Genomic DNA, 24,299 nt, shown 5'->3' on the forward strand with positions numbered 1-24,299 from the left:
TAATTGAATACATTTTTGTTCATCCTGAACCTCATGTTACTTTGGTTGAATAACCTAATACCGAATGAAAAATAATATATACTGTGTTTCCCTGAAAATAAGACAGGGTCTTATATTCTTTTTACATACAAAATATGGCTTGGGCCTTAATATAAAGGGAGGGTTTATTGTTTTGGGGTTGCCAGGCGGCTGCTCTCTTGCGAGCGGACTCCCAAAGAGCCGGGCACAGCCTCATGGGCAAATGGCTGTGTTGCGCTGTCACAGCAGCACAACACAGCAGCCATGAAGCAACCACACTCATGAGCAGCCACCCGACAAATCCCCTTTTCAGCCGGGCACAGCACTATTCACTGACCTAGGGGTATCGCCAAGCCACGTGAGCATCTGTTCGCTGCTGCTTGGCTCCAGTGGCTTGGCGCCTTCAAAATGGCAGTGAATGGCGCTCTGCACGGCCGGAGAGGGGGGTTGCGCAAGCGGCTGTTCGGCTCTCGCTCTCTCGCCTCCCAACCTCATGATGCCCTGGCCCAGCTCTCTCCGCAGAGCCAGGGGACCTCTGCTGCTGCGTGGCTTTTTCTGCAACTTCCAAACAGAGTCTTCTGGCAGTGGCTGCTCTGGGCGTATGCTCTATGGTTGTGGGCCAGCTGCTGGTAGAATGTAGAACCATAGACTGTATGCCCAGAGCGGTCACTGCCGGAAGACTCGGTTTGGAAGCTGCAGAAAAAGCCACGCGGCAGCGAAGGTCCCCTGGCTCTGCGGAGAGAGCTGGGAGGCACGCGAGCGAATGCGCAACCCCCCCTCTCCAGCTGTGCAGGGGGCTTATTTGCGGGGGAGGGCTTATATTTTTGCCCACCAGAAAAATGTGGGATGGCCTTATTATGAGGATATGTCGTAATTTCGGGGAAACACGGTACATGAACAGAAAGACGTTTAAATAAAAAATCTACACAACACTTCAATACAATCAAGTTGTTTAGAAAACATGTAGTTTACACAATTTTTAAAGTAGGTATGCTAATTCCTTTAACCAAACTTTACAAAAACAAGCTGAGAAGAAAAATCCCCTTACCCTAAATCTTCTATACTAAGTGGAGGTCCAGAACCTGATGGATTCTTCATCACAAGTTCTTGAAGTTTAGTATTTTTTTCATCTTCTGAAAGGCCTTTGTTGCTTAATATTTGACGTCTCTTAATTGCAAGATCCTTCATTTCCTTTAAAAATCTTGCTCTGTGAGGGTTTACCAGTTCAAAATCTTCCCATGTTAGGATTCCATTAAACCATGCTGGAGGCTTAGGTTTTGGTGGGTCAAGAATAAATTCAGATTTGGAATCCTCTTCAAAACTTCCTACTGACAGGGAATCATGTCCCTCCTCTGTAGAGGCTTCTGATTGACTTTCAGTGCAGTGCAAGTCTCTGTCACCCCGTGATTCATAAATCAGTTTACTCATATTGCTTTTAATATCACCCATGCACATGAGTTTAAAAAAAGGTTTAGAAATTGGCAGGTCTACAAGTCTATTATCCTGGATACATTTAGCTAAGAAAATCCCAAGAAAATGGAACAGTTTCGTGATTCTTTCAAGTTCATCACTATCCTGTGGGAACGGTGCTGTAAAGAGCCCACAAGATCGCTGTACATAGTATCCTGGAGGTTTCAATCCGCCGCCGATATCAACCTTTTTTTTAAAAAAAAAAGGCAAAGAAGAAAAGTGTTATTGAAGTTACATAGTACCACACCTTTTACTTGTATTTATTCTGAAAAGAAAATCTACCTGTCGTGATTCATCATCTGGAAAATCATCATCACAGAGCCAAGCTCCCAATTCTGTTCTCTGGAATTCTGCTGCTACCAATGCATAAAACTCCAACGTAGGCCCTAATCCTGTTCCTTCCTCTCCTAAAAACTCCACCTGAAAATCGGTAAAAGAAAAGCTTTATGTACCTCCAAGGGAAACGTTACCGATCTTACAAAACACAAATGAAGTAAAGCAGTGGAGATGAAAGAACAGTGTGAGGATGCATTTAGTTTTGCCCTTCTATAGATGACCTTTGTTTCACTTGCAGAAAAGACAGAGAATCAATAGAGACTTCCAGTGAATGAAAATGGGAGACTAAATTATTTTTGTTTCTTATGCATTATGCACAGAGTACATGGGAGGCTGCAAAGTAAAACTACCTTTCCTCTTCCTCCAGAAAGGGAGACCAGTGGATACACAGATTGATTGCCTTGTTAATTTTTATTTTACTGCTTTTTAAGAGGGATATATTTTACCTCCAAAACTGACTTTCTATCTGCATGAATCTGCATAACATTTTCTGCCCATTCCATCAAAGATTCACCACGTGGAACTTTGACTCTTTCGTGTTTAAGGCGCCCAACTCTGAATTCTCCTGGATCATCTCTTCGTACAGTACTTGTAGTTCGTGTTCGCTCAACAGTTGCCTCACGTCGATTCTGTAGCCACACAATTGCTCTGGTAAGAAAAAGAAATGCATTAGTTTAGTTTAAAATGCTAAGCATCTCTTTCATCACTTTCTGTAAAATATTGAAAGTTCTTGATATTATGAATGTTAAGATTATTCGTCCCTAACATAACAAACTAATGCTTATAATATTCATGTTTTAAAAAACCTGTTATACACTAGAATAATAACTAAAAAATCAAATAATTTTGAGCAAGGTTCTCACCTTGATGCTCCAAATGCTGTGCATGTGAAATATAGTTGTCGAGTTTCAAATGGGATTAAGAAAGGACACTTGCTAGTTATCTGTTCACACCAGTCTGGTAAAGCTCCACTTGCTAATGCTAATGGTTCCTGCAATTTAATAATTAAGATGTGAAAACAGGTAAGTCAGACAGGTAAAATGCAGAGATATAAAGCTATTTGTACATTCCAGCTTGTCCTTTCCACACTCAGCTTCAAACATGATGTGTTAGCAGAGCTCTCATAAATTAACATAAATGCTATATAAAAATTAATTTTCTTACATAGCAATCTTATCTTCAGGGGTGGCAACCTCCAAGAAAATGAAATCCTTGGCAAACAGAAATCTGGAGCAAGAGGCATGTTAAGTATTTTTCACTTCTCTGGCTTAGGAGGTGGGGTTGTTTAACAAAATCTCCCTAAAACTGGGATTAGCTACAATTCTTGGATAGGTCAGCTACGTTTGGGACTGCAGCTCGGAGAGTTCTAGATTGTGCAGGTTTCTTCTAACACACTGAAACAATTATCCCACCTGTGCAGTCTGTCTCTCTTGATCACAATCCCACCACAATGACATACAGCAACAGAGATTTCCTAGTATCTGAGATCAAAAATTTCTGATGGCCTTGAACTAGAACAGGGGTGCCAAACTGCCAGCCTGCAGGCCAGATGTGTCATCTGCAGGCCACATCCACCCCTGCTCTGTAAAGGCAAAGAAGTCATGATACATCACATGACACAGCGAGTTTGACATCTGTGAACTAGAAGATCCCCTCCTACCAAATCTCACAGAGTAATAAAGCTTACTCGCTACTTGCTCAGATAGGTTCTTCCACTTTAATAAGCCATTTAATGATATTAAAGGAAGAATATGTTTACTATTTAAATGCAAATTTAATCTGAACTTTTAAAATGGATATCTCAGTAATTTCCATCCAAATAAGCTTACCACTCAAGTGTGAGAGTATGTCAAGTGAATTGTGTAATTGGATACATTAGTTTTATTTGACGTTGAATATCTCCTTGGCCCCCAGATAGATAGCCTCTCTTTTCCATTTGATTTGTGAAATGAATACCAATTAGATATATATGATGAATAGATCATATATAAAAGGCATATTCGTAGAATTAATTTTTCATCAAAATATTTTAAATTTCTGAACCATCTAAAAGAGCATACAACTGAAAATCTTAAAATAATTTTTCAATAATACATCACCTCAATCTGTTGAAGAATTTTTGTGGTAATTTTTTTGCTTGTGAATTCATCTGGTGGAAAATTAAACTGGAGCTCTTCATCTTCTGAAATAATAACATAATTTTTTTATTTCATCTTTTCTTAATAGAGAATTTTAGGGGGGAAATATTTAGTGGCCATTTCCTACTAACCTTCTTGTAAAGTTCGAGGAGAAAAAGGGTCACTTGCAACAATGTAGAGAATACGGAGCAACTGCAGAACATCCTCTACTCCACAGGAATTCTGTCCATTACCAGCTTTGGCTTGAGGCTGTTCTTTAATTGAACTAAGAATGTCTGAATTTTGAAGCGTGGAAATAGCTCCCTGATTCAAATTAGATTTTGATCCATGCTCACAAAAATCCTGCACGAATTACCAGAAGAAAAATAAATACAAATTGAGTTTGTAATAGAACTTGACCCGTTACAACAGCCCATCCCACTTAATCAAGTGGGGAAGGTATGTTTGTGGACCCTATCAGTTATATAGAATTTCAAATGCTGGGATCCAGGAAGGGAGTTTTCTCTGCTGTTACCCCCCCACCCCCTTTATTTTGGAACATTTTCCCTCCTCCCAGAGGTGAGACAGGCTCCCAAATTCCTGGCCTTTCAGAAATGTCTAAAGACCTGTCTCTGCCACCTGGCATGGGTTTCTCAGAGGAGCATGCAAGCTGTGGGGCTGTTTAGCACTCTGATATTGAATTTTAACTATCCTTGCCTCTAGTTTTTAGGTTTTTAATATTTGATATTTGAACTCCATCCACAGTTCCTCTATAAGGAAGATGGGCAGTTTCTAAATTTGATAAATAAAAATAAATTTAAAAAAATTAAAAACAAAAAATAAGAAAAGTAACTCAAGCTGGAGCTTAGATTTAGGCATTATGTTAAAGATATCATTACTGGACAAATTCAGAAGTATACAAAAAAACCCTGCAGCTTGTAAAAGCTAACTATGACAACAGCATTTAATGACACCTAATCAAGAAACAATGTTAGTCTTCATATCAAATCTATCTCACAAGACCAAAACCACACATTTCCAAATTAATACTTTTAGATGCAGATATATACCTTGTAAGCAGCTATGAGTTGGGAACAATTTCTGTTTTTCCTAATGCTTTTATTAGTGCCAGTTAATTTCCAGTGACGCAGAAAAGCTGAATCCGCATTCTTCTGCAGGTAGGTTATCAAATCATTCTTTGGTAAGTCATCAGTGCCAAGGTACTGCTCCACATGCTCTATTGACCAGCAACCCTACAACAGGAATCACCTAATGTTGGCCTTTCCTGATTGTAAGCTTGAAAGATTTAAATTTATGCTTCACTAGGAACATGCATTTATGAAATAACTCACAACTTATGTAACAAAATTAATTTAGCATAGCTTTCAAGCTGTTTAGGTGCAAAAACTGCAAACATTTAAAGATTAAGATTGTTCTCACCATTTTCTCACTGTCTTTTTCTTTATCAGAATCCTTCATTTCTTTGTATACAATTCTAAACATAAAAAAGATCAGAGTTATTTATATAGTTTCAACTAGATTTTCCTTGCCAAAGAACTTATTTCTAAATTATAAATTGTCCCACAGGACTGAAGCTCTCCAGATATTTTGGACTTCCAGATAAACCCTGGACAATATGGCTATAAACTATGTATGATATAATTCAAAATATGTAGTCTAAACTGCTGGTCATTGTATATAATCATGGATACTGAAGCATCATTAAATTTGATAGAAAAGGACTATTAGAATGATCAAAGAAATAAAACAATTTTTATGAAGTTATGTTCAGTTTAGAAAAAAAGTGGAGGAGAGCACCATACATGTATATAAATTTATACACAGTATAGAAAAAGTGAAGAGAAAAGTGCTTTTCTTTCCTTTTCTTCTTCATAATAATATAATGTTAAATAATCTTCAGATGACAAGTTTGCAAAATATCTCAAATTTAACCAAGAATTTGATGCACCTGATTGCATAACAGCTGTTTCAAAAGCAAAGCAGATTGTTTTGAACTTAAGATAATGCCCCAAAAATCAAGAAAGGGCATCACATGCTCAAAGGAGGTCTGTGGAATTCAAGATGAAGAGTTCTATACTCAAAACACTGTACTCAAATATGAAATGGCCCAAATTTCAATTGTTTTGAAACATTTCTATATTTGAAAATTTTATCCAGCACAGAATGTCAGAGCAACCAATATGTCTTCATTCCACAAATGAATTACTCTTGAACCTTATCTTTAAATTTAAAAAAAGTTGATTAGTTTTGGTGCATTTAAAGTATTTTACCTAATTCTTCAATCCACATCTATTTATCACAGTAAAGATAAAAGCTATGAAAACAATAAAGAATTAATGACTCCAAAGACTGACACAGTATTGTTAATATTGAAATATTTCAAAATATTGTTTCTGACATGTATTAACAATTGTTTAATAGAATATCCCTACACCTGTTTATTCAGAAATATATGTGTTTGCTGTAGTTTACTATCAGAGAAGCAGATATAAATTTACAATTTTAGATTGTTTTACAATTATGAACATGTTCTTGAATTCTTACGTATATGTTGGTTCCCATATTCGCCTAAGTTTATCTGATTTCACATTGCCATTGCAGGAAAGCTGTAGTAATTTTTGTACATAGTAAAATATAGTTGACCGGAAATTTGTTAAGGGTAGCTCAACTTCACGAGTTGTACCGAGTCCTGTAACTTTCAAGATAAGTGCTAAACGTGGTGATGGCATACATTCAACTTCTTCTAGGAGTTCCGAATGAGGTGTTCCTACAACCAATGAATTGATGAAAAATTAGTAATAATTTACTATTTTCTGAGGCACCTGCAAACTCAAGTAAATTTGAACTGCTGCAATTTTTGTGTACAACAAAGTTAAAGGTGCAAGTAATAAAGGCAATAGGGCTGTTAAGTCTGAATTTAAGGAATGAACCCACAGCCTTACAGCCTTACAATTGTAGCGGCCTTCCAGAAAACAAACACTGGTAGAGGGGCAACAATAAACATGAGCAGTACCGTATTTTTCAGAGTATAAGATGCACCGGAATATAAGACGCACCAAGGTTTTGAAGAGGCATTTTTTAAAAAAGAGTAGGTAGCTAGAGGGATAGACAGGGAGAGAAAGAGAGATAAATACAGTAGGTAGGTAGGGAGAGAGAGAGAGGAGTTAGCTAGGTAGGTAGATTAAGGGATCGAGAGAGAGAAAGAGAGAGAGAAAGAGAGAGAGAGCATGTAGGTAGGTAAGGTAGGTAGGTAGAGGGATAGAGAGAGAAATAGAAAGAGATAGACAAATACAGTAAATAGGTAGGGAGAGAGAGAGAGTAGGTAAGTTGGTAGGTAGAGGGATAGAGAGAGAGAGAAAAATAGAGAAAGAAATACAGTAGGAAGGTAGGGAGAGAGAGTGAGTGTAGGTAGGTAGAGGGATAGAGAGAGAAATATATATAGAGAGATACAGTAGATAGGTAGGGAGAGAGAGAGTAGTTAGGTAGATAAAGGGATAGAGAGAGAGAGAGAAATAGAGAGAGAGAAAAAATACAGTAGGTAGTTAGAGAGAGTGTGTGTGTATAGGTAGGTAGGTAGGTAGGTAGAGGGATAGAGAGAGAGAAAAAAATAGAGATAGAGAGAAATACAGTAGATAGGTAGGTGTTTCTGCTGAAACTGCACTTGATCAATGCAATTCTCATCGATCAGTTAAAGAGCTTTCCAAAAGGGGAGAAAAAGTTTTTGCACTCTGCAAACCTCCCCAAAACAGCCTGTTTTTCATGAACACAGGCCCATTTTTTCCCCCAAAAAGGCATGAATAGTCTTGGGGAGGCTTGCAGAGTGCTCGGGGGGGGGGGGTGGTAAAAAGGAGAAAAAACAGCCCATTTTTCATGAAAACGGGCCCGTTTTTTGTAAAGAAAATAGCATGCATAGACTTATGGAGACTTATAGAGTGCTGCTGGGGGGGGGGGGGAACAGCCTTTTTTTTGCTCATTTCTGCACTCCCCAGCCACCAGGAGCGCTCTGCAAGACTCCATAAGGGCCATTTTGGTGAAGGGGCGGGGCTTCGGGAAGCAAAAAATACTGTATTTGGTGTATAAGACACACCCAGATTTTCAGTCTCTTTTTTGAGGAAAGAGATTCCATCTTAGACTCCGAAAAATATGGTAAGTTCTAAAGATTGGTAAAGGCATACTGGAGCTATTATAGTTTTACACTATAATCTTCTTAAAATGCCATTAGCAATTTGCATAGTGTGTAGATATAGAAACATAGTGTCTGTAAAAAAATCTCCAACTGAGTGAGAAAAAATGCTCAAAGAGTATCACAAGATTATTTTAGAGTTCACTGTTTCCTTCTAGTTCTGTCTCCCTCAGAAACAGTTTTTGTGGGATCTAGGGGGTAGCAGCACAAAGTATTACCTACTGTCCTTCTGCATTGCTTTACACTCTATCATATATTTTTGTTATATTACATCTTGCATAACTTTACTGTCAACTATAGGGTACCAACTATAGTGTACAAAAGCTTAAACATTTTTTAAAAAATCATCTTTACTTCTCAGTTCCCCAGCCTTTTTAAAATCTTGCAAGTTTCAAGATTTAAATGTACACCATTTTAAAATAAATTGCCAAAAACATGAGGAACAGTTAAAAAGTAATAAAGAACACTACCACTCTTATGCAGTTCTACTGCTTTTTTAAACCAGTTACTTCTGTAACGTATTCTAATTTTCTAAGTATTCAAGGAAATTACCCATTGGGGGATATTTTTCAAAATTAAAATTAACTTTTGCACAAAACTGTCTGCTGCTCAAAAATTAAATCAAATCAAAACCAAATATTTATTATTGTCATAAACCAGCATAAATTATTCAGAAAGCCTGTTTTGTCTGTGAAGAGATAACTTTGCCTGGAAAATAAATTCAACAATGCTAAGAAATATAAGATGGGATAAACAGTATACAAAAGGTAAAGGTTCCCCTCGCACATATGTGCTAGTTGTTCTTGACTCTAGGGGGCGATGCTCATCTCTGTTTCAAGCCGAAGAGCCAACGCTGTCTAAAGACGTCTCTGTGGTCATGTGGCTTTCAGGCATCCCTGAAGCCTCCGGAGGGCTTAAACCGACCCTACGAGCAACCGTTCCGAACTTCCGGTTTGCCCATAGGGCTGGTTTTTTGTGCTCCGGAGGCTTCAGGGAAGCTCCTGAAGCCTCTGGAGGGCCTCCGTGTGGGGGGGGGGAGGCTCTTTTCGCCCTCCCCAGGCTCCTATAAAGCTTCCAGAGCCTGGGGAGGGCGAAAAATGGCTTTAAAAAAGGCTGAAATGAGCTGCTCAGTGTGGCCAGTGCGAAACTAGGGCGTGTGCCCTGACAAATGGCTCCGCATGCCACCTGTGGCACGCGTGCCATAGGTTTGCCATCCTGGATATACAGTGACTTAAATAATTACTTTTAAAATGTAAGAAAGAGAAAAACCTATAAATTTATTAAAGTACAAGTAATTTTTTATAGATTATTTATCCCATTCCATTCCTTCAAATTCTATTCCTTTAAGTCCCACAATTAGCCTCTTCTCAATATTCCTGGTTTTCAATTCCTTCCACTGAAAAAGGTGTGAATACCTAGTTTTATTCCAACATGAAGGTAGCATGGGAGATTTGTTGGTATAACACTGTTTTTTTCTCTCCTTATCCAATAATTGGCTTCAGGGACAAAGATTTTATATATAATATTTTATATTTATATCCGTATCTATCATCTTAATGTGTTTTATAATATATGAATTATCGTAGTAATACATGTCTAATAATGTTGTGACATAAACCATGGAAGTTGGCTCAAACATTCCACTAAACCCAAACCAAACAATTCCATTGTTGTGACTCAAAAAAACCCTCCCCCCTTCCGCAAATCAGATGTTTTCCTCCTCTGATATGCTATTCACACAATGTGACTTTCCCACATTTTAAAAACTGCTCTCATATGTACCTGGGGGAGGAATTTCTAAATCAGTTGTTTGCTGCACATTAGTACGGCCAGGTCTTGGATCAAAGGTAGGTACTAGAGCAGAAAATTGGCGTTTTAACACATAGTCATCATCCCATGTTCTTCTACGTCCTCCTTTTGTTTCATACTCTTCTTCTTCCTATTCAAAACATTACGGTATGGAAGTAATTGAAAATATGTAGGACTAATTGAAAATATCCGTTTGATTTAAAGCATACATAAACATAAAAACTGTGGGGAAAAGGGAAGGTTTAAGCCCAAATTCAACAAATAAATCATTTGTACTTTGTAATTCATCAACAGGCTAAAAAATAAAGCAAACACGTACAGTATTAGGTTTGTATAAGCTGCTCAAATTTTGCTACAATTATAAATCTCTCTTAAATTCAAGACCTGGAATAAATGGAGAGAGAATAGAACTGTTGAAGCATATACACTGTACCATTACTTCTTCATATTCCTGATCTTCCTGATTGTCATCTTCATTTTCATCATCTTCCTCATCTGGCTCTGGCAGATCTTCATCATCATCTAATTCAGCCAATAGAGTGCTAGCCCGACAACTATCAAGGAAATCTACACAGAAAAACATAGATAACCATAAGGTAGTCTCTCAAAAGAAAGATAACAAAGGTGATAGATGAACTGATTTGATAAATTCAAAGCAGGAACAGGAAAAAGAAGCTCACTTAGCATGATGTTCAAGAAAACAGGAGTGAAACCTATTTAAGAAATTATGACAAATTAGGGCAACATTCAGCTGAAAAAGGAAAAAGGATTTCAGAAAATAACCTGAAAAAGAATGGAAAACTATTTGTAATAAATAAAAAACACAAACCGATCTAATTTTTAATCTTAATGTTAAATGAAAAAAATATAGAAATATGCTGTTTTTTCCATGTATGATAAGGATGAGATTTTATACCTATTATTTCCTCCATACACTTTTGAAAACTTCACAATAGCAATAAAACAATGACTCATAAAAGACACATTTCCACTTCTTGTCTTCAGAAAGTGTAATAAAAACCCTGAAGAACCATCTTTGTAATTATTTTTAGACTTTTGTAATTATTTACAATTCTAACAAATGATTGGTAACTTGCTATAGCAATTTGAACAATATATTATATTAAAAATTATTGCCTAAATAAAACAACACATTCATTTTCTATGCCTGATCTCATTTCCAATACAATTATTGCTGCAACATAACAACTATTTTGCTAAGCAATAGGGACTCAACAGACTCAACTGAAGCTGCAAGTTGAGGACTACCTACCATGTTTTCCCCAAAATAAGACAGGGTCTTATGTTCTTTTGCCCCACGAAATATGGCCTTGGGCTTACAGGGGGAGGGCTTATTGTTTTGGGGTTGCCGGGCAGCTACTCCCTTGTGAGCAGGCTCCCGAAGAGCTGGGCACAGCCAAGGCACGTGGTGCTCTGCCCACTCCCAAGCTCCTGTGGCTTGGCACATTTGTGATAACCCCTAGGTCAGTGGATAGAGCTCTGCCTGGCTGCAGAAGAGGGTTGCGCGTGCGCCTGTTCCGCCCCCAGCAAGCATGCCAGACAGAGAGTCTTCCAGCAGCCAGCCCACAACCATAGAATGCACTCCTAGAGCGGCCGCTGCTAGAAGACTCGGTAGCCAAGTTTTGGAGTTTGGAAGCCGGAGAAGAAGATATGCTCGGAGTGCTGCGTCAGCGCCTGCAGAGAGAGCTGGGCCAGAGCATGGTGAGGCTGGGAGGCATGCTTAATGGGGGTGGAACAGGCACTCGCGCAACCCCTCTCTCCAGCCAGGCAGAGCTCCATGCATTGACCTAGGGGGTATCCCTAATGTGCCAGCCATGGGAGCTGGGGGGCAGGCAGAGGGCCACATGGCTTGGCGCCTTAGGGATACCCCCTAGGTAAGTGAATGGCACTCTGCCCGGCTGGAGAGAAGGTCTGCCAGATGGCTGCGCATGACCATGGTCACCTCATGGCTGCTTCGCCCCTGAAGCTGTGCCCAGCTCTTCGGGAGCCCACTAACAAGGGAGCAGCCACCTGGCAACTCCCCCCTCTGGCCAGGCAGAACGCCACTCCCCAACCTAGTGGTATCCTGAAGGCGCCAAGCAACATGAGCACCTTTCCGCCTGCCCCAGCTCCCGCAGCTTGGTGCCTTCAGGATACCGCTAGGTCAGTGAGCGAAGGGGGGTTTGTCCAGGGGGCTTATTTTCAGAGGTGGGCTTATATTTTTGCCCACGCGAAAAATGTGGCAAGACGTTAGTTTCAGGACAGGTCGTATTTTTGGGGAAATACGGTATATTTAGATGAGCACAAAAACAGTGCAGCTGCCCTGAACATCAGAAAAAGTTAACAGGTCATCTATGTAACATCTTCCAACAAAGTAGATAGCCATACAACCTCATCAAAAAGTGCCTGACCGGCACAATCAATACAAGCTGCAAATAGGATAACACTACCTGCCATACATCAAATACATCTCAGAAACCGGCAACAGATTATTATATCCACATGACATCAGTGTAGCACACAAACCAACTAAAGCCTTCCAAAACATCTTAGCAGCCCCAGGAAAAAAACACAGGAGACATGTAGAACATACAGTGTAAGGACTGAAATGGCCACTACATAAGACAAACAATCAGAAGACTAGCAGAGCACATCCTTGAGCACCAACTAGCAGTCAGAAGATATGATGAAAAATGTCATTGTTCTCTGTTCAAAATATCACCATTTGTTTTCCCAATCTGTGTACCTAACAAGTGTGGTCTATACATTCTTATCCCAATATATTAATTCCATCTCAGATCCTCACTTAAGTTATCCAGTGCCATTTCCAGGGCTACTGTATTACTGGATAATAATACAGATGTTGATTGCTTTGTTTGGAGAGAGATAGGATTTCAGTGTCCTATCTAACAGTGTCCTGGGTTAGCACTTGATTAACAATGGGTGTAAATTACCCATTACTCCATTATTATAATAGGTGTTTGTAGATCAGTATTTCATGCTGAAATAGTTTTGGACACCACAATATATTTTTTTTAAAAAGTAAATACATAAATAAATCAGAATTCTCTGTGGATAACAATAAAGATGTCCACAGACCTACATCAAAGCACAAATTTTCCCAGAGTTTGTTTCATTAATTTAAGTAAAATGCAATTGTTTTCAAGAATCAGTGTTTTGAATGTTCTGAAATAGTCCTTGATTCTTTTCTCTGACACGAAGATAACTTGGCAGAGCTATTGCAAGGCTCAGAGCTTCTCGTGTTGCAATTTTAGCAGAAAGTCTCCAATATTCTGTACTATGCAAGAGGACTATGCATTTCATTTTATCATGTTTAAAGTCTACCTTGGTCGGTAGCAATAGAGTAGCACTTTAAGAATAATATACTGGCTCACAGTATTATGCAGCACTCCCTGAGCTGTTTACAGTGTCAGCATATTGGCTCCAACAATCTGGGTCCTCACTTTGCTGATCTCAGAAAGATGGAAGGCTGAGTCAACCTAGAGTCCCATCAGGCCCACAGCCACTACTGGCCGAGGACTTGATGGAGCGATTTGGGGAAATTATTAGCTGGGGAACAAGAATAGAATGGTGCACAGGATTCACTGAGGAATCATTCTGCACCTGATTCTGCTCTTGGCCCTCATAAACACAGATCAGGTTGACTTTCTTCCCAATTTAATTCACATCTATTGGTTTTTATATTTTATAGTTTAGAGCACAGTAACTTGTGGTAATTAATTGAATCAGAGAATTGGCTTTATACTGGTTTACAGAGATTTTATATTAAGTATATGCTCTTTGCAGATATACTTCAAAGCACACTTCAGAAATCAGATGACACATGGGCGTTTGGCTACTGGTTTGTATTTAAAGCATGGTAACTTTTGTTTAGCCAATGCATGCATATATTTAAGTACTGGTATGTTGGCAATGTCTGAAATAATAATAATTGGGAAACGTGTTCTTTTTTTTGTGGCTGTTGTTTTAGTTAACCCTTTTTAGGTAATTAAGACTATACTACAGCAAGCTCAGTCAAACTAAGCAACGTTTGCAAGCATGTAAGGAAGCCACATATTATAACAATAGAAATACAATTGGGCTTGAGGTCTCTTCATTTGGAACCTTTCCTGAACATGAAGGAAACTACTATTGCAACCTAAAAATGGGAAGAGATAATTAATGTTTTGATCTAAGTGTTGGGTGTAGTACCTCAAAATAACAACAGACATTTCAATTAGAACTGCATAGGCTTTTCTGTGTAACTTTTTTTTTTAATGACAAAAGTTTCTGCAAATTAGCTGATCAGTATTATAAGGATCAAAATTCATGTTGATTTCCTGCTGTTTCCTATGGCAAGAATATTCTAAATACTTGGGGTTTTGTTCTGCCAAATATGTAATGTTAACACTTCAGTTGTTTTTCAATGTTGTTTTGTGGGTTTCTAAAGAATTGGTTCACATCTTATGCCAAGCCATAGCAAGGTTGTTTGCTCCTGCTTCAATGTGACATATAAACCAATTCATTAATTGTTACATTTTGGATAAGGCAGACCACTATATTTGGTTCAATGAATCATATTTAAAATTCCTAGCTCAGTATTAGATTGTATTGTATTGAAGATTGAAAATGGAAGTAATTTCAATTAGCTCTGAAGCAATAGGACTGTAAGGATGTTAAATACATGAAAGTGTGTTAGTATATATTTAAAATAAGTAACCATATTTATGCTGAAATCATTAATAAGCCTCTATTTGGCCATTTAAATCCAATCATATTTCTCTGCTCTGTATCTTTTATAATTATAATTTGCTGCAGATATCTAAAAGAACAAAGTAGCCCTGGTGTTGCTTCCAAACACAATGTACAAACCAACTGCCAACAATGATTTGGAATTGAGGTATTGAATTTGAACAAACATTAAATATTAAAAACACTATGGAAATGCTAATTACTAACTGCAAATGCTTTCAACATTTTTGACAATGTATCTATTCACATCCCAATCCTCTTTCATGAAATAACCCACACTATTCACCAATTTAGAGGAGCAAAGAGAACAGTTATGAAGAAAAAGAATGAGAAGAAGTCATTTACAGAAGCAATTTTCTATCTATGGTATATTGTTATAAGTATGCTATTGTAGTTGTTGTAAACCTATTCTTCAAATGAATGACTGTAGCAAAGCATAAGGAAGACTATCCATAAATCTGTGCAATACATGTATACAGATGATGGTTTCATTTACTACTGCATTCAAATTTCATGTCCTGTATTTCAAAACACTACTACTAAAATATAAATATAGTAGGACCTTAAGTGACAACCATGTAAGAGGAGTGTGTAGAACTGAAGTATATGGAAACATTGACAGTAGTTGAGATCCTTTGTGAAGAGACCTCTATGTAGCTAATAAAGGGGCAAACAATCATTTGATATGCTTTAGTAAATGAAATTACTAAGCACAAAACCTGCGACAAAAATAAACCATGAATGGGAAATCTGCTTATGTTCATTTTAAAAAAAAACTTACCATATAAAGAATATTCTGCTTCCTGACCTGTATCGCTCTCACTAGATGTTGATGTTAGGCTAGTAGTTAGAGTGTTACTAAGTGACTGACCAACAGATAAAACTGTAGTTGCTGTGGCTACATTGTTGCTGCTAGTAACACTGGATGTAGACATGGTCACTGTTGAGGTGGTACCAGTTGTAGTCAGATTAGGAAAACTTTGGGCACCCATTAGAGGAGAAGCTATAAAGATATGGTAAGATAAAATAAATAATCCAAAGTAGTACAATTTGCATTAATGAGTGTTGTGTATTAAAAATAAATCAATATTAAAAAAGTAAAAAACAGAAGTCACTAAGCTTATGGTAATAATGCAGAACTACAGGCCAAGAAAAAATAGACTGTTAAATAAAACAAAACATCAAAATAAGTATAGAAGCAACTGTGATTCTTATGAAGTAGCCCACATATCTAGTTTTAATAATTATATGATGCGTGATCCATATTATAAAAACTTTGTGATTATAAAGAGCTGATGATGTATGTGAGTTACTTCCCTGTTCAAAGAAACTGAGTTCAACAATGTTTCTTATTTTACAAATTCACAGCACCACTGCATCCAATCAGCTGTTTTTAGGAGGACAGGACCAGAGAATCAAAAGAAAGGTTGAAGTAGGAGTTGCTACCTCCATTTCACTTTCTAAGTAGAAATATATTTAGAAATTTCTTTTTTCTGATTTGTGTACACTGAACAGCCACCATAAAGGATTATTTTAGTTATTTATGTTATCAAATTTATTTGCCCCCCCCTCCATCTAACCCAAAGTAAATTATTACCTTACAGGCAACAATTCTATTAATTTAAAATGAGCGTGCTTTTATTTGTATGTTCAGGATGTGCAATAGTTCTTCTCCTTGAAAATCATTACATCTTCCCCACTTCAGCTCATGATTTGCTGTCCATTTGTACACCATGGTTTGTTCAGCAGTGCATCATAACAAACTACAGTCTGGAATTAACATTGAAGACTCCTAACCAACTTTCACTACCTGCTATCAATCATTGTATTTTAGTGATCCTTTCTTAATGATGTTCTAGGATGAAAAAATTAGATTCAATAAAATGTTTATAGAACTGCAAAATACATCATAGAGGCTACTAAGCTATTTAACTGATTTCATTACTTAAATGTTTAAAGTTGCAACATGTAATACAACATACATTGATTTACATAAGATTCCATAAAAATGTCCTCAATCATTATATACCCTGATTTATTCTAATTTCCCAAAATACAAGTAATAACATTTCAAAACAAAATGAAAATTGCATAGCAGCCCCTCAAATGGTTTATGCTACATTTTTGCTACATTTCAGATTCAAGTTCTTTTCTATAAAAAACAACTTCACTATTTCTTCACTGTATGTAACAGTGCTCATGCCATTTTTAAAAATGGCTCTGCTAAGCAATGGCTGACACAAAAACTAAATAATTGCATGACATTGTATTCATTCAAGTATAACACACTTAGTAGTAGATCTTCCATTTCCCAAAATAGGATTTATTACTGATTTTTTTTACCAGTTCTTTAATAAGAAATTGAATATACTTGTTTTCAAAGTGACACTTTATACTTTCTGATGGTTGTGTTATAAAAAAAATTCAATCATTTTTGTTCTGTACTGAAAATAATCAAAATCTGCTATTCAATAAAAGTACTACATAAGAAAAATGAATGCAGGCAGTCACAACATAGAGATTACGTATTTCTAAATCAGGTAAAATATAAATGTAATGTTCTGAGCAGATATCAGTTAACACATGCGTTCCTTGGGACTTCAGCAATTGACTAGAATTAAAGGTACAGTTAATACAATTAGATAAAATCAAAGGAAAATAGCATGGCAATGGGTAGATTATGTTTGATGTTTTAATGAACAAAATATGAAAAACAGTTATTTTACTCTAAACCAAACCCTTTTAAAAAGGGCAAGGAACATTCTACAGTGTGACTGTTATTAGCCTCATTAAATCCAATAACGTTTAACAATATGGGGCAATATGGCTAATGTTAAGTATTCAATTGCCCTTCCCAAAGTTATTTCAAAAGAACACTTTCTTTTCTACAGAAATTATATCAGTTTATCAAAACACTTTTTACTTACTTGCAGTGCTCATGACATTTCTTCCCAAAGTATTAGTGCTGTTATCACTGCTACTTCGACTTAAATTCATGTTGTTAGTAGCATTGGTGCGAGCTATATTTGCCACTCTCCGGACAAAGGACTCCAAACTAGAGGTTTCCCGCGAAGATAAATTAGGCACACTTGCACTGGAACTCATTGGAGCTCCAGCAGCCAGCAGTGAACTCACTGACAGTCTGTTACTTGCTGAAGAACTAAGGGGTCTTTGGGAAGCAGCTTCTTTATTAGTTAGCTCAGATACTGAACTAACGTCTGGAGAACTCACACTAACAATTCCCATGGATATGGCATTGGATTCCCCAGTCGCACGGATTGAGTTGTCAGGTCCTAGCTTTCTTTCAACATTTTCATTGCCCACATCTGCTGTTAAGGTGCTGGTACTTGCACTGGATGCTGAACCTACTTCAGTTTGGGGCACACCATCAGCAGTAGAAAGGACAACTATTGGCTCATGGACGTCAGTGCCCGAAACTATATTTTGTTCCATTACATTTTCAGATCTCCGTTCCATTTTGGTCGAACCCAAGCTGATGTCGCTGCTACTGGCCACGCTACACACAGAACTGCTACTTCCTTTTCTACTTGAGGAGCCTGCAGCAGCAGTCATCTTGTCTGGACAGTTGTTTTTCACCAAGCTGCTCCATGACTGCGTTGTGCCTGAAACAGTGGATGAAACAGGTTTGGGTGATGCCGCTGAATCAGGGTCGTACCCTGGGGCAAGCTTGAGGTCAAATTTTCCTTCTGCGCCCATACGGTAAGAGTTAGAGCCACCAGCATCCCAGGTGACATCAATCCAGCCTAGAAAGGGACAGGAGTTTGTGAGACCCAGCAGAAAGCAGAAAGGAGCGTGTCAGACAGTAGCTCCACAACATGGGATCAGCTTCCCATCGGGCCATTATTCTGAGCTATAAAAATACTTCAGGGGACTTGAAGTAAAATAAAAATATAAAACTCAAACAGCATGATTGTTGTAGATGCTATCTGGTTGTTCACTGTAATTTTACAGATTTGAAAACCCATCCAAATGCTGGAAACAGAATTTGATGTCAACTAAAAAAAAATTCCCTTAAAATGTAAAAATTGACCTACATGAAAGAAATATATGGATGTTTAAAGGGTATGGCTGTTTATTCTTCATACCTTTATATTTTAAAATCTTAAGTTACTGGAAATGTTTCTCTTTTCCTTTTTGTCCTTTGTTAATCACTATCAAGATAAAGCAGCAATCAAACCATCAAGCCAGAGTTTTAAAAATAGTTAGCTCCTTCTTTAAACGGCTACTAGGCATTCAAATAATATTGCTCAATGTGAGATGATGGTAGGAAAAGCAGGTCAAACTTTTCCAAGTGTCACTTGCAGCTGCTAGAGGTAAAGGCAAAATATATGATTCTAGGACAATGCAACTATCATAAATAAATGCCAGTTGCTAAGCATCTATATTTTGATCACGTGACCACAGGGATGCTGCAGCGGCCATAAGTGCAAAAAAGTGTCGTGTTTTGTTTTTTTTAGTGCTGATCTGACATTGAATGGTCACTAAATAAATGGTTATAAGTTGAGGATTACCTGTATTAGCTTAAATTTTGTTTTAAATAATTGACAATCTAACATTTATTAAATGAACATTTTTATATCATTTGTAATTATAAAATGTGCATTGAAATGTCCAATAAATTCCAAAGTGTAATATTTGACTTCTATGCTTATCATTTATTTTGAACTTATTTTTTAAAATATGAGAAAGCAATTTATTTATTTGTATCCTGCCTTTATTGTTTTTACAAATAACTGAACATTTTCAACACACCTTCCTCCTCCTGTTTTCCTCACAACAACAATCCTGTAAAGTGGGTTTGGCTGGGAAAGTGTGGCTGGCCCAGTCAACCAGCTGGTTTTCATTGCTAAGGCAGAACTTGAACCCATGGTCTTCTGCTTTTTAGCCTGGTGTCTTAATCACTAGATCAATCTGGCTCTTATTTTCTACATGTTATAAATCAAAAATCCTAACTTGAGAAAACCCAATGCTTCAAAACTGCTAAAATATCAGTTTATTGTTGATCAGGAAAATAGCTTTATTTCAGAGAATGCTTGACATTACTACATTCAGTATTTATTTTAATGTGACTTTCTGTAAAATGTGAAAATCATGTATACAGAAAAGCGGAAAGACTTAGAGTCTGGAAAGATAAAGATGTCACACACTTTCTCTTAGGGTTCTGGACAACCGTGAAACCTAGCTTTGGTCCCAAACTTCAGTTTGATGCTTGTCACTATTTACTGGTCCCTATACTATTTTGTGGGTTTTGTTAGCAGAGTATTTTAATGTGGGCTGTCTGCTGATTTAATGTTTCTTGATGTTTTTATGGTTTTTTTTAGTTTTTGTACATCTCCCAGGGTCCATTAGAATTGGGCAGGTAATTAATTTAAATACATAAATTATAAACATAGTTGAAAATCTAAAAAAATTCCTTAGCATTATCCAATTTAATTTCATTATATGCAGTGGTAAAAAAGCAGTTACCGTGTTTCCCCGAAAATACGACCTACTCCAAAAAGTAAGTCCCAGCTTGATTTTTACATGTACACCCAATATAAGTCCTACCCTCCCCAAATAAGCCCTAATTAAGACCCCACCCACTTCACGGTGTATGGGTAAAAATTAAACTAGGGTGGGGATGGGGGTGTGTGGAGCTGCCCTACTACTTACCTTTGGACAGTTGCAAACAGGCCTCTCACACCTCAGCCCACTTCTTCTGCAGTCAACAAGAATTTTGTAAAGGCCTCTGTAGCTGATAACAGAGCTTTGGATTGATCTGGAGCTCTGTTATCGGCTTCAGAGGCCTTCAGGAAAGCCTTGCCAGTCGAAGAAGTTCCTGAAGGCCTCTGACAGTGAAAAGGAGGCTTGAGGTGACATGGACAAGTGAGATGAGTCAGTGGACGACATCCCCCCCCCGAAAAGAAGTCCTGATGCCTTTTTTGATGGCAAAAAAAATATATAAGACAAGGGCTTATTATCGGGGAAACACGGTGGATCCCAGTGAAGTAAGAAAATGCATAGTAAACTTGATAAAAGCCAAAGAAACAAAAGGAAAGTTGTAAAATGCGAAGCCAGAAGACCATTGCAAGCTGTTATTATATTATATATAGAGAGGGATTTAGTTTTTCTTGAATAATTGATCATTCATACAGTATGTGAAACACATCAAAAATAAGGATACAATGGTTATAGTTAAACTGCACAACCTATACAATTAGCATAAGATATGTTATGCTTATGATTTCATTACTATATGTGAAAAGCATGTTACATCATATGAAGACAAGAATTTTGGTCTAGTGCAACAAAGTGTTCTTTATTAGTTAACTAGTTTTATTGAAACACGTCTCTAGAACTAGACATGAAAAATTTCCTGTATCCAGGTAGATTAGATGACGGATCTCATTTCCACTGTAGCTCTGTATTTCTTTTGGTTAGGTCAATAGTCTGTACTATTTAGCGACCTATTATTGTTATTTTTAAGAGAATGGCAGATTTCATTATTTTTCAAAGGAACGTCACCTAGTATAGGCCTCAATTGTCCTTATTCTCTTTTCCTTTGGAAATAAATCTGTTAAGTTTCAAATATTGGTGATCAAACTTATTTCAAAACAATTGTGGTTAGCACTGTGGAATTATATACATTTTAAAAAGCATAAATGAGGTTAATTTCAGCAAAAGCCCTTTTCATTTAACATAGCCAAACAGGTGTCATCAAAGTAGACAACTGTAATTGCAGGCTAACTCTGCCTACAGCCTTAAGTTTGGTCCTGAGGGGCCTAAGGTTGACTCAGCTTTCCATCCTTGGAAGACCCAGATTGTTGGGGCCAATATGCTGACTTTGTAAACTGCTTAGAGGGGGCTGTAAAGCAGTATATAACTCTAAGTGCTATCGCATGTTTCTTGGTTTTAAGAAAGATTCCAGAGATACTAAATGCTGAAATTTGCTTCTGGTAATAAAAGAGTGACATATGATGGAAGTAAAACATTATGAATGAAATCCTTACAAATGGATCAGTACTGAGAAAAGATATGTTATGTCCCCTTGACAGTTTAATGTATTTATGAATAAATGTATAAGAAATACTTGTGGTAATATTAGAAGCAGTGGTGGGTTCTGCTCTGTACCAGTAGTAGCCAGGAGTATCGGCCACTGTACTGGTACAGTGGCTCGTTTGGCCCACCCCCCTGCCTGTGTTCCATGGTTGTTTATAACATGACCGACCCATTGTGCATGTGCGTAGTGTGCAGCTCCAGCGCGACCTCTGCCGAGCAGCTGGGTGTTGCAGGGCAGTGGTGTGTGCATGCATGCACAGCGCGCATGCCCGTCTAGGACGCCCAGCCCCGTGCGCTGCGTACTGGCTGCACCGGGGTCCAGAACCCACCACTGATTAGAAGTATATTGATTAGGGGCATAAGCTTGCATATACTTCTATAGATGACACTGTGATATAATGATGAATACAAATCTGCAGATTACATTATCAAATACCAAGGCTGACAAGGAAAATAGAATGAAGGTTTGCAAGTTCCAAATAAATGGTAAAAAGATTAAAACAAGTAGATGAATATGTATACCTTGGTAGAATGTTCATTAATGGTAGAAAAATGGGTGGATATTTTAAAATTTGCAAATATTGTTTAAAAAGAAGTATTAGGTGGTCTTTTACTGATCAAAAGAATGTCTCTATAAAACATGTTATTGTCCACTTTATTATGTGGAAATAAGAGCTGGATATGACAGGAGAAGCAAAAATAAGTTGATTTTAATAGGAAAAGGATTCTTGAGAAGTATGTGGGATAGATAGATTCATGGTTAACAATGTATGAATTAATATTGATTGAAAGCAAAAGTGTGTGACTAGTGAGAAGGAATATACTGAAGTAGTACAGCTACATAGAGAGAAGGAATCAGAATATAGCTGCAAAGCAAATATTGTATATGAGGAAAGGATATTCATATCAAAAAAAGGGTAGGAGTGAGAAACTTGGATGGAGTTGACGAGATTTATAAAAGTAAGAAGGAACAAAAGATAATTTTTGAACCAGTATATGAACTGGGTGAAATCAAGGCTGCTTTTTTTAAGAATAGAAAGAAATGTATAGATGAAATGTTGGAGTAAATTAGCTTTAGTTAAGTTTCTTTCTCTTACTGTTTCCCATGTCATTATTTTGGGGGTTTCTATTTCTTACTCTTTTTTCTTACTCCATATAATGTTGCTTATCCCAAAATGGAATAGCAAAATGACTTATAAGCAAATTATCAATCAAATGTACCAATTATTGTTTTTGCAATAAGTATAATCTTTATTGTCACTGTACTTAAATACAACGAAATTGGTCGTATTTATGATTTCTGAATAAACATTTTCCCACTCACTTAGATTAAATATGTAAGAATAAGACTATTTTAATAGTCTTTTGAGAAGAGGAAGTTATTTTAATAATCTGCTTACCATTATGTAATTCACCTGTAACAGTGCCTTCCCCTTGGGGACTACCATCTTGATCTCTCCATTTCCAGTCAATTCCTCTGATGACACGAGCACCTGGAACCATGTATTTCAGAACCTGAGAACGAACCAGTCGTCTCTGCCTTCGCAGATTAGCCTCTGCTTCTTTAGCTGCTTTTCCTAAACAAATGTGAAATTTGGATTATAAACTGTTTTGACCCTCCCTCCAACCTGCGAATCATTCAGACACAGGCTTGGCTGTTTGCCACTCTTTAATCACGGAATTATCGCTCCTTTGGCTGAAAACCCAGACAAGACTCACATGCAAGAATAGTTGGCAGCAACCCAAAATCCAACAGGCATGGATACAAGACAGAGTTTTCCAATACTGTTTCAAATGGTTGTGTTCCTGCAAATGTCCCCTCCCAACTTCTCCACTTATATACTCTCTTGGGAGGGGCCAAGCCACAACCACCTGGGCTTAATTATTGTCTCTGAGTCTGCCTCCAGAGCTGCTGCTTCCGTTTCTCCACCCTTCTTACGCTTGCGTCAGAGACAAACTGCCTTGGATCCTCCCCACTGCTCCATGCCCCAGGTGCCTCCTGGTGGCCAACTAGCCTCTCTGGTCCCTGCTCTGAGTCTGAACCCTGCCCAGCGACCTCCACATCTTCCCTGGCAGAGTCATATGGTTCCTCACTATCCGAGTCCATCAGCAGCTCAACTGAATCCTGCTGGGTCCCAACAATAAATCCTGTTTTGACTCAATCTATGTATCATCAGACATTCTAATCTGGCTCAAAGTAGCTGAAATGCAATAATGAAACCCAAACTGATTAAGTCACATTAAATTCTCTTTATGGCAGAATTGGTATTCAGCGGGTTCTGACCAGTTCTGGAGAACTGGTAGCGGAAATTTTGAGTAGTTCAGAGAACTTGTAAATATCACCTCTGACTGGCCCTGCCCCAATCTATTCTCTGCCTCCCAAGTCCCAGCTGGAATGGGGATTTTGCAGTATTCTTCCCCTGGAGTTGGGTGGGAATGGAGATTTTACAGTATCCTTCCCCTGCTATACCCACCAAGCCACGCCCATAGAACCGGTAGTAAAAAAAATTGAATCCTACCTCTGCTTTATGGCC

General features: G+C 37.7%; 1 protein-coding gene across 12 annotated transcripts in view; it reads right to left on the reverse strand.

Annotated features, from left to right (window-relative positions):
- HECTD1 (HECT domain E3 ubiquitin protein ligase 1) overlaps positions 1-24,299 on the reverse strand; it is a 72,614-nt gene that overhangs the window by 9,577 nt on the left and 38,738 nt on the right. For 3 of the 12 annotated variants that reach the window (XM_087723330.1, XM_087723315.1, XM_087723323.1), the window contains 14 exons: positions 23,166-23,342; positions 17,634-18,470; positions 15,488-15,709; positions 10,388-10,521; positions 9,928-10,084; positions 6,507-6,729; positions 5,382-5,436; positions 5,012-5,194; positions 4,094-4,304; positions 3,924-4,006; positions 2,688-2,815; positions 2,271-2,472; positions 1,771-1,908; positions 1,067-1,674 (listed from right to left, as the gene is read on the reverse strand). In XM_087723330.1, coding sequence (XP_087579456.1) covers positions 1,067-1,674; positions 1,771-1,908; positions 2,271-2,472; positions 2,688-2,815; positions 3,924-4,006; positions 4,094-4,304; positions 5,012-5,194; positions 5,382-5,436; positions 6,507-6,729; positions 9,928-10,084; positions 10,388-10,521; positions 15,488-15,709; positions 17,634-18,470; positions 23,166-23,342 — 3,358 coding nt within the window. The remainder of the gene's footprint in view (positions 1-1,066; positions 1,675-1,770; positions 1,909-2,270; positions 2,473-2,687; positions 2,816-3,923; positions 4,007-4,093; positions 4,305-5,011; positions 5,195-5,381; positions 5,437-6,506; positions 6,730-9,927; positions 10,085-10,387; positions 10,522-15,487; positions 15,710-17,633; positions 18,471-23,165; positions 23,343-24,299) is intronic. The other 9 variants (XM_087723349.1, XM_087723335.1, XM_087723342.1 and 6 more) reach the window with 7 other exon arrangements.

Source organism: Thamnophis sirtalis, unplaced genomic scaffold (genome assembly GCF_051295495.1).
Source record: "Thamnophis sirtalis isolate CommonGarterSnake01/CBP01778 unplaced genomic scaffold, rThaSir2_p1.2 scaffold_1, whole genome shotgun sequence".
In the NCBI taxonomy this organism is placed as follows: domain Eukaryota; kingdom Metazoa; phylum Chordata; class Lepidosauria; order Squamata; family Natricidae; genus Thamnophis; species Thamnophis sirtalis.